At 26.7% G+C, this 12,160-nt stretch overlaps 2 protein-coding genes across 3 annotated transcripts in view; one reads left to right on the top strand and one right to left on the bottom strand.

The window, feature by feature from the left end:
* LOC100215560 (uncharacterized) overlaps positions 1 to 12,160 on the bottom strand; it is a 78,213-nt gene that overhangs the window by 15,706 nt on the left and 50,347 nt on the right. The window lies entirely within an intron of this gene.
* On the top strand, positions 3,668 to 5,467 carry LOC136085542 (uncharacterized). The gene is made up of 4 exons (XM_065806857.1): positions 3,668 to 3,874; positions 3,983 to 4,126; positions 4,350 to 4,520; positions 4,715 to 5,467. The coding sequence occupies exons 1-4, from the start codon at positions 3,683 to 3,685 to the stop codon at positions 5,465 to 5,467; spliced, it is 1,260 nt and encodes a 419-aa protein (XP_065662929.1). The 5' UTR covers positions 3,668 to 3,682.

The following is a 12,160-nucleotide window of genomic DNA, read 5'->3' as shown; positions in this document are numbered from 1 at the left end:
GCAACACCATGGTGTTCCGTAATGCAGAATACTAAATTTAGTAACTGCGATATGTAGCTATCAACTAGCTATTGATTTGTGGCTATCTTGTAGCCAGCTACACAAATTGCTTTTAATCAGTAAGTGGTCAGTTTTACGTGAATAAAAATTTTACGAGCTTTTGTTATATTTTTGTTTACGTAAAAGTAAGCAGTGTACTTAGTAATTGGTCAATTTTACTTTAATAAAAACTTGATAATAATTGCTCATTTTTATTCACCCGGCCTTTAAGTCGAAATGTTTTAATACATTTGTAGTTTCGGCGCACTGTTCCAGACTTGAGGAAAAAGATGTTGGTAAGATAGATAAGCGCAGTCAGTTTACTATTGACAATTGATTTTTGTTTATTTTATGTCATTAGAAACAGCACAAAATTCTTTATAATAAAGAACTAAAATAATTTTTAAATATTTTTGTTTAAAACCTAATGTAATCAAAGTTAAAAGATTTTCATAAGTGTGGCGCTACTGCAGTTTCCCCCCCCCCTTTTTTTTTTTTTGATTGATTATGATAGAGAATTTTATGCTGATTCAGAAAAATATAAAAACGTAGACCTGAAAATCAACGGAAAGTGCTCTAATTCGAAGTCAAAGTTGTAAAAAATCCCATTAAAAACCCTAATATTCGCCATTTTTTTTCAAAACGCTTTCATTTTTAACGAAAATTAATTACCATTCCATAAGTGTTTCCCTTGCTATTCAGTTTTAACCCATTTTATTCTATATCTCATAGGATATTTATGATGTTGTGGATATATATATATATATATATATACAATTTATGAGATATATATATATATATATATATATATAAATAAGATCTTTTATATATATATAATATCATAAATATCATATCAGTACTAAATTTATATATATATATATATATATATATATATATTTATATATATATATATATATATATATATATATATATATATATATATATATATATATATATATATATATATATATATATATATATATATATATATATATGTATATATATATATATATATAATATATATATATATATATGTATATGTATATGTATATATATATATATATATATATATATATATATATATATATGTATATATATATATATATATATATATATATATATATATATATATATATATATATATATATATATATATATATATATATATATATATATATATATATATATATATATATATATAAGTTTAGTTTATTTTTTTGATAATACTTTACCTATATTATATTGCTTTATATTACTTTTAACTAACTTTTATTATTTTTATATAACATATATTATAATATATGTAATAACAATATATATAATATATATATAAAATACATGTATTATATATATATATATATATATATATATATATATATATATATATATATATATATATATATATATATATATATATATATATCTGTGTGTGTGTGTGTGTGTGTGTGTGTGTGTGTGTGTGTGTGTGTGTGTGTGTGTGTGTGTGTGTGTGTGTAGTCTATTCTTTTGATATTGCTTTACATATATATAAAGCATTGTCAAATATAAAAATTACATTTTTAGTTCATCAGGTCGTTAAGAACAACTCGTCGAAAAAGTTTTGAAAATGCTAGAGCATCTTTAATTGAAGATGCTAACATTAAAGCAGTTGAAAATAAAATAATTGATGATTATGAATGTGATGCAAGTTGTAATAATGATATTTCATTTGAGTCTAGCGACGTAATTAGTTCAGATGAGTCATCTGATAAGGACAATGACATTAGCATGACATCAAAAATCTACGACATAAATCAAAAGCTTTTGGACTTTTATTTAAGATATAATCTGACTAGAAATGCTATGGAAGCTCTTTTAAAGTTATTAAACATCAATTATGATAAAACTTTGCCATTATCTGTTACTACACTTAAAGCTAAGTCAATAACCTACAACCAGTCTAAAAATTGGGTAAAAAGAATTTAAAAAAAAAATTTGATGTCATATATTGGCGTCAAAGACAATTTATTGTATTGCATGGACCATCGTAACTTACAATTAAGTTTAAAAAATAAAGATGGCAACAGTGGCATAGTAAAATTACGACTGTTTTTTAATTTAGATGGTTTGCCTGTTTTTAAATCTTCTAAATTATCATTTTGGCCAATTCTAATGTCATTTAGGGATTATAATCATATTGGTGCACTTCCTGTAGCATTGCACTGTGGTGTAGAAAAACCAAATTTGAATTTTTATCTTAAACAACTGGTTGATGAATTGCAAATTTTAAGTGTTCCTTTTGATTTGAAAGGACAACAAATGGTTATTTCTGATGTTGATTTTATCTGCGATACCCCTGCACGTTCATTTGCTCAAAATATTTTTAATCACAATGCATACTACGGATGTGGGTACTGTAATATCAAAGGTGAGTATTGTTACAATCGTATTATTTTTACAGATCAAAATTGTACACCACGTTCTGATGAAAGTTACAAAAGTATATCAGAAAATAATCAGCATGGCCCTTCACCTCTTTTTAATATTCCTCAATTAAGTGGACTGCAATCGTCATGTCCTCCAGAATATATGCATCTGGTACTCCAAGGTGTGGTGAAAAAGTTATGCACATATTATTTCACTAAAGTACCTTTTCTGCATTTATCTTGTAGACTTTCACAACATTTACTGAGTAAATTATCCGCTGAAATCGATGATATAAGGAAGTATTTACCATCAGAATTCCACAGAAAACTTAGTTCTTTGGTTAATTTTAAAAACTGGAAAGCCTCTGAATTTTGACAGTTTGTTTTATATCTTGGACCATTTCTCTTACATGATAAATTGCCAGATCGGTATTATGACCATTTTATTATGTTGCACTTCAGCATGTATGTTTTGGCTTCTAATGAATATGTTGCTTATCATGTTATTGCATCTGAGTGTGTTAAAAAATTTGTTGAATTTATGCCTATATTATTTAGCAAAAGATCTATGGTCTATAATGTGCATGTGTTAATTCATCTAGCTTTTTTTGTAGTAAAATATGGACCTTTGGACTCATTTTCTGCATTTCAATTCGAAAATATGTTGGGTTTATTAAAAAGACGAATTAAAACAGGTAGAAACATTTTTCAACACGCAATTGTTTGCTTAAATGATCTTCGATCAGTAACTAATAATCACTTGAACACTGTAAAGATTTCTGCTGATCTGCCGGATTGTGCTTTTGTTATTGATGATGGTTTCATTGTTTTATGCACTAGTACAAGTCTTGACTGTTTACATATATCTGGAATTCTTTTATCTTATGTGAAGCCACTTTATACATTTCCGTACTCATCAAAAGTCCTTAGAATTGGATATTATCAGAAAAGTCGCACACATGCTTATAATGTTAGACCCATTCGAAAATGTATCATGATTATTTGTAGGGAAAACTACTTTCTAATTATCCCATTGGTCTGCAAATTAAACTAAAGTTTTAAAGTTGCTATGGGTTATAATTTTAATTTATTTACAGAACTTGATTAGTTTTTTTTTAATTTTTTAAAAATTTTGTGTTGATTTAAAAATATATCAATTCATTTGAAGTCTTTATACTATTTTAACTGTGTATTTTCTAAATAATAAATGTATAATTTTTATGTTACATTTTACATTGATGAATTATATTGTATATTTGTATTGTGACAGTGAAGTTCTGGAATTAAAAAACTGTGACATAATAATGTCAGAGAAACTTAAAAATTGGTCTATGGATGATTGGAGATCTCGTGGTCAAACATTAACGGAAGATGACCTTCAAATAAAGGCAATGCATAAGGATGGAATAAATGCGGCATGCATATTACAGATAAGTATTTTATACCCTGTTGGAATTAAAAAATTAAAAGTGTTTCAGTAGTAATATTTTTTAAAAGTAAATTAATCTTACAAAATTGTATTTTTATTTATTGTATACGTTTCAGTTGGAATTGATACGAAATTGCTTATTCAAAAAATTCAAAAACTTGTAGTAAACAAAAATTTTACTCCTAAAAACGGACTCCTTAGACTTATTGATCGTGTGGGTCAAACCAAAAGGCAGAGCATTCCACCATTGAATGTGAGTGTTTTTAAACCAATTTAATAAATTATTTATATTGTAATCAATATACTTAGTATTGCAGAAAATGTGTTGAATATTTAACTTAGGTACTTTAATTTTTATGATCTAAATTTATTTTGATTTCTGGTGGGCTTTCTTGATAATATAGATTTTTGTATACGTTTATTGTGCATATAAAACTATGATTGTACAAATACTAAAAAAGTTATTTGTTTTGTAGCATATTCTCACTGCAGAATCAGAAGTAGAAATTGAATTTAATACATCAAAAAAACAAGAGAACTCCTATAAATCTACAAAACGGAAAGAGAAAAGAAAAAGCCTTTCTGAAGAACCGTCTTTACCATCATGGCCGTTGTGGGAGCCACCAAAGCTCCCCAATTCCAATTCAGTATACATTTTTAACAATTTTTTATCCCATTTGTGAAAATAAGAATTTTTATTTGGTTTCATTTGAATGGTTTGTTTGTTGTTTTTTTAGTTACCATTTTTAAATGAAAGAATCAGTATAAAATAATTAGAATATAGTGATAGAGTTTTTATATCATTTAAGAGTATTTATAATCATTGTTAATCTTGTTTTAGAACCTTCTGTCTGTCTCTGCCTCAATGGATCAAGTAGATGACTCGCCAGTTACACAGACAGTGTCTCCATCAGAGTTGCAGTCTGTTTCACAAATTCAACCACTATTGCATTCATCTTCTTCCTTTTCTTTGCCATCTCAAAAAAATGGGATAGACCAAATAAATAACTTTATTCTGAAAGCAAACGTTGAACCCAATACTGTTGAAGGCATTCAATTTATAGTGAATGCCATGTACAGAAAAGTTTGTGGGTTGAAAACCGAAATGCGTACCATACGTTCACTTTTAGACACTAACCATGGTAATAACGAAAATATAAATATAGATTATTTACCAGCAAATTCAGTTGAAGAGTTTGATTCACTAGAAAAAAAAATAATTCACTCTAATGATAAAGATATCATTTGCAGAAAGATTAAGCCATTTGGTGGGAAAAATGTAAGTGACTTTTTAAAAAATGCTTTAAAAACTTGCATAACAGACAAGCTATGTTGCAGCATCAATCGAACTGGTGCAGATAAAAAGCGTAGGTTTATAGGACCAGTCGAAAGTTTGATTTTTGATGCAGCTTACTGTTTATTTCCAACTGCCACTGAATCCAGTATGACTACCTTAATTGCGAAACACTTGAAAAAATCTAAAGATCGATATTTTGCAACAAGAAAGAGAAATTCTTCTTTAACAAATGATTTAAACAGTCCTGTTAGAAAAATTCGAAAATTAAACACTGACTCGTGTAATGATTCCAGTTAAATTATTTTTTAAATTTGTTTTATTATTTATTCATCTTTTTTTTAGTTATTTTATTCTTCATATATATTTTTAAATAACTTTTAATATTATTAATTTAATTTAAGCAAAATCATTTAGTTGTTAATGGCTTTTTTTATTTTTTAAAAATAATTCATACATTTTCTTTTAACATTTTATAATGACTTTAACATTTATAATTTTTTATTGAAACCAGTTTTAACATTTTGTATTTAATTTGTTATAAATGCAATCTTATTTCAATGGTTATAATTCATTCCCCTGAAAAATATAGCATGCGATTTTTTCAGGAATATCTTCTAGCCTAACCGATATTTTCTAGCCTAGAAGTGTAGTTATTGTTACGAGTTTTTACTAGCTATTCTTTACCTTAATTAGCTAGCGGGTCGCTAGCTTATTTAGCTAGCAATTCGCTAGCTTATCAAGCTAGCGATCCTCGTGGCCAAATCGCTGTCTTTATCGTAACGACTTGTCGCAAGCTAGTCGCAATTTTTTGTAGCAAGCGATCCTCGTGCCCAAATCGCTATCTTTATCGTAACGACTTGTAGCTAGCGATCCGCTAGCTCAAAAAGCTAGCGATCCTCGTGGCTAAATCGCTGTCTTTATCGTAACGACTTGTCGCTAGCTAGTCGCAATATTTTGTAGCAAGCGATCCTCGTGGCTAAATCACTATCTTTATCGTAACGACTTGTAGCTAGCGATCCGCTAGCTTAAAAAGCTATCGATCCTCGTGGCCAAATCGCTGTCTTAATCGTTACGAATATCGCTAGCCATTCGCTAGCCGATTTCCCACCGGGATGTACATGCGTAATATTTGTATTTCTGCATTAGCTCAAAATTTATCAAACTTAAATTTTGGTAACTTAAACTTAGGTAATTTTTTAGTTATATTAATAGATTTTGGATTTATATCGTTACTAGTTTTTTTAAATAACATAGATGTTTTCGAAACTGGTATGCAATGGTGAAATCCTCGACTTTCTGGTATTGTTTTTCCCTTTCTCAAATCGTTTATTTTTTGTAGCTCTAACATTAACCATAGTTCCTTTATCAATTTTAAAGAACTTTATTGTGAGCATTTTTTGAGTGCAAAATTCAAACATTGCATCGACTGTTAGTATTTGATTTTTCTTCGGACGTTCTCTTGCTGTTGTTCGTTTTACTGTACCACCTATTGCAGCACCAGAAGATTTGTAATGACTGGTTGCAAAAAATGTCCATTAAGCTTCCAATAAAAAATCTTCTGAACGATGGCATAGATTTAGAAAGTTTTTATAATTTTTATACTGTCCTCCACATACACCAGAAAAGTAATACAATTTGAAAATTAAAGAAGGGTTTCTTCAATATAATTACATAAAATATATTTGAAATCAAATTACCTTTTATTATTTTTTTTTTATGCACTTTATAAACATTACAACAGTTGCCATTTTTCTTTTCAAATCTTTTTCCAAGGCAGTGAAAATGGTGATTACAAATGCTGAATAGTTCTTTACAAGCACACAACTCAGATCTCCATAAAATGTTTTGACGAGTATCAGTGTCTAGGTCATGTAGTAAAAAAATCTCTTTATTTCTAGAATATGAGGTTTTATGACTTCAAAACTTTACCAATATCATATGATATCATTTTGATAACGAATTAAAAAATGTTATACTTGCAAATTTAAAAATGCACAAGTATTAATTATATTATTTATGTAGAATTAATTGCAACATTTAAATTAGATAAATATATCTGAATTCAGCAATTAAACTTTGATAATTGGAAAAGACAAGGAACCAAGGGAACAAAAAGGAAATAAAAAAATACATTAAAAAAACTTTCATAACTTAAGAACCTTAAGTGAAACCTTTAAGATTTAAAAACTTAACATTTAGATAGGAATTATCATTTTTTCCTAAAGTACTTTGGCGATAATTGAAAAAAAAATCAAAGAATTTCGGGTTGTATTTTAAATAACTTCCAGCTAAGTTCTATACTCCAAACCTTTGAATGTTCATACTTAAGTCATTTAAAGATGTTTTGCAAAAATTTGCGCTACAAAGAACCTAGGAACAAAAATACCCTAAAAGTTAGAAATCTAAAACGTGGGGGAAATTTATTTTTTGAAATATGAAATCTAATATCCTAAACTAGGTATAAATTTTTTTAAGGTAATAAAATTTCATTGAAAAATAATGATTTGTTTAGAAATTATACCTAATTGAACAACCCCCTCGTTTTGAGGGGGTTGTAAACTTTACATTGTTATACATTTTAAATGCCAAATGATTTTTTGACAAAATTTTAAAAATATGTACAATTTTTAGTCTTATTAAAGCAAGTAATTTTTCTGTTTGGAAAAATCAATTCCCCTAACGTTTGGGCGGATGATTTCTACTTTTTAGGGTATTTTTGTTCCGAGGCTCTTTGCAGCGCAATTTTTGGCAAAACATTTTTAAATGACATAAGTATGAACATTCAAAGGTTTGGAGTATAGAACTTAGCTGGAAGTTATTTAACTCAAACACCAAAAAATCGTGGTCCGCCCCTGCAATTATATATACATTTTTAGTACAATAGTAAAATATTTACAAAACTATGCATTTGGCATAAATGATTTTTTCACACAATGTTCTTCAAACATACATTGATCTTATTTGAAAATTTAAGCTTAAAATTTTACCGCACACCTAAAAGTTTTACAATGGCAGGTGTCCATTATTTTAACATTTATAATTGATATTTATGTTTTTTTTAATTAAAAATTGAGTTTTTTATTTATATATTTGAATTCCTCACCTAGAGATTAACTAAGTCACTTATTTTTAGAATTCACACGTTTAAAGACTTGGTTTAATAAGGAGAAATGTACTTTTAAAAATGGCGGAAAATGACTAAATCAATAATTGTTGCTAAAACTAAAACAACCATTACTCACGAACCGTTGGGAGTTAGACCTTGAAACTTTGGGGTTTATCTTATTTTATAATGTACTAACTATGGTAAAAATATAAAGAAAATCCAAGGACATAGGGTTGCATGTCCTGGTTGTTTTGACATGGAATTACTTTCCGTATAAAGTTACGCAGGTTTTGTAGCGTGTTTAAAACCCGCTAAAACAAAAAGAATAACTCGTGTCAATTTTAGGGTTTCAAAATCCGTGAAATTAATTGTAACTATTTACTTAAAATATATAATATATATATATATATATATATATATATATATATATATATATATTATATATATATATATATATATATATATATATATATATATATATATATATATATATATGTATATTTATGTATTTATATATATATATATACAAATATATATATATATATATATATATATATATATATATATATATATATATATATATATATATATATATATATATATATATATATATACATATTAGAGGCTCGACTTTTTAATTTTTTTTCTTAAAAATAAATGGGTATATTTTTAAAAGCTGACATTATTAAATTTGTTTATAGAAATACATGCTGATAAATCTTTGGTTGCAAAAACATCCCCCGTCGAAACGGTTTTTTTTTTTAATTTGTTTTTCTAAACAACTTAAAAAAGTAACCTTTTCTACGTTTTTTATACATTTTTTATTGCTTTGCATGATACGAATAATGGTAATATATATATATATATATATATATATATATATATATATATATATATATATATATATATATATATATATATATATATATATATATATATATATATATATATATATATATATATATATATATATATATATATATATATAAATATATATATATATATAATTTTATGCATAAATTGTTTAAATTCATCAAATACCAATAGCTTCTGCAAGTGTTATCTTTAATTGTCGTTTTGTTGTCAAAATAAGCGTATTCAAATCAATGTGATTATTTTGTATTTACTAAAATCTACAATAAATATAATTAAAATAAGTTATTTATGTGTGCTTAAAATGTAAAATAGATTTAATTTTAAGCTTCATTTGTAGGTTACAATTATAATTAATGTTTACTTTATATTTTAGAAATGTCAAGAATAAGTTCGCAGATAGCTGAAAAACCTAAAAATATCAAAGCCTAGTCTCAAAATCTAGTCCACTTTGAGAAATCAAAATCAACAAGATCTCACATAACCAAAGTTTAAGAGCCACTTGATAATTTGAATAAAATGCCAAAAGCTTATTTTGTTGTTGGTCGGTTTATATGCTTATTAAATTCAGAGAAGTCAAAGAATTATTTGAAATGTAAAAGAGTTGGCGCAGAATTATCTGATTTTTGGCTCAAGCTTAGTTTACCAAAAATAAATAAAAGGTCTATAACAAAAAAAGTGGAAATTCTTATTAACATATATTATTTAGTTTAAAAACTTAAACAATGTCTTAAAGAAAAGTTGGATTATTTATTTGATATAACTAAAGTAAATGGTAACAGGCTTAGCAGCAAAGACAAATCATTTTTTTTCTTACAAGTGGATAATAATGGTCAAGTTGGTTATTGCACATCAAAAACTGTTAAAGTACATCCATCTAAGGCTGGCAGGAAGAGACCTAGCATACCTAAAGCAGATACAGTAGAGGTCAGTGACAACAATGAAGAAGGCAATAAACAAAATGATGAACAAGATTCTAATTATATTCCTCCAAACAAATAAGTTAAAAGAAAATATGAGAACGCCACTGTGACTGTTATCTTAGTTAAAAGTCAAAACTAACTATTAAGAAATCAGCAGAAGTTTGCAAAAATTTATCTGAACGTGTTGTCAATGTATAAGCCATATTTAAATTTGGAGTTTATAGAGCTACAATGTCAGCAGCTCAAAAAATGGAACAGCACATGATAAGTAATTTAAAAAATGAATATTTGGGTGTTGCAATTTGACGGCAGAAAGAATCCAGAGTATGTTGAATGTCAGAGACGGAGCATCAAGTCTTGGTTTTAAAAAAGGCAGAAAAGGAGGTGAAACCAGTTTAAAACTTGATGATGGGAAAACTATAAGTATTTACAGTGTAATAGTTGAAGTGTTGGATAAGTTTCAACTATGGAGTAGTATTAAAGCTATAATATCTGATACTATAAGTGTGAATACTGGGAGTAGAAATGAAGTTGTAATTCAACAGCAATGCTAATTTGAAAGAAAAAATCTTGAACCATTTTAATTCACTAGTTGTCAGCATCATGTGTTGGACACAATTTTGAAACATACTATGAATGAAATTCTGAACGAAGGAGTGTCAAAATTGCCAGAAGTACATTACAAATTTATTGAAAACCTGCAAAAAAGTTATGAAAATTCGAAGTCAAGCTTCAAGCAAGGGGAACAAATTTGTAAAGGGAAGACTAATAAATGGAGAGACAATTTGGAGTTTTTGTCCGAGTTAGTACAAAGTTACTAATACATGAAGATGAATGACAGTTTTCCAGCAATAAACTTTAAAAGTCTGCCATCGTTACACAACGCCAGATGGAATTCAAGAGCAATCTATGCCCTTTAGACTTTTATTTTAACTAAGTCGGATAATAATTAATTTAGCTTGATTTGCGACTTCATTGCATCAACTTGGTCTGATATATGGTTTTCTGATATGCAATACTCAGAACATGATTTTAAAAATTTAGAACAAGCAATAATTTCAACTTCAGCCATGAAGACCTTAAAGAGATTTTGGTCACAGGAACCCAGTAGAATACAAGGAACTCAGAGATCCAATATTTGTGCTGAAAGAGCCAAAAAAGTTATGCAAGATATTCATGCCAGAGATATAGACAAAATGAACTACAGATTTATTCTGCAAAACAACTTTTAAATTGTATCTTGTTTAACTGAAAGTTATTTTGTTAAAATAATTTGTTATTTATCTGCAAATTTGTCAATTTTTTATGTATTTTTCAAACAAAAACATATTTTTCTAATTACAGGGGACGTTTTTATAACTTGAGTCAATAGAACTTTTAAAATCGGTTATATAATGTAGAATTTCAACCCCCTAATACATATATTATATATATATGTATATATATATATATATATATATATATATATATATATATATATATATATATATATATATATATATATATCAGATAACAGATATCAGTATAATCAGCGTAAATTTATATGCAGTAATTAGTGGCTCTTATTTAATTAAAACTCTATTAATTTTTTTGCGTACTTAAAATATCATCAGGCATGAATATATCTGTATTGCAAAATTTTTATGCTAAATAAAGAAATTTATTTTTTTACCTTGAAAAATATGTTAGCTAGAAATTTGTTGCAATTTTGTTTAAAAAACAACAGGTAAAAACACTTAGGGTAGAATGCAAGAAGCAAACTTGAGTCAAGTTTGACTTGAACTTTACATTGTAACCAAAAGCGGCAGAGTATGGGTTTTTCCCTATAAAAATACTCTGCTACTTGGTTACAATATAAAGCCGAACTTGACTCAAGTTTGCTTCTTGCATTCCACCCCTAGTGTCGGTACAATTTACATGGCGTTGAATACATATATATATATATATATATATATATGTATATATATATATATATATATATATATATATATATATATATATATATATATATATATATATATATATAGTATATATATATGTATATATATATATGTATATATATATATATATATATATATGTATATAAAT

Source organism: Hydra vulgaris, chromosome 09 (assembly GCF_038396675.1).
Source record: "Hydra vulgaris chromosome 09, alternate assembly HydraT2T_AEP".
Classification (NCBI taxonomy): Eukaryota; Metazoa; Cnidaria; class Hydrozoa; order Anthoathecata; family Hydridae; genus Hydra; species Hydra vulgaris.
The sequence above is the reverse complement of the archived record's forward strand: the minus strand, read 5'-3'. Positions and strand labels throughout refer to the sequence as shown.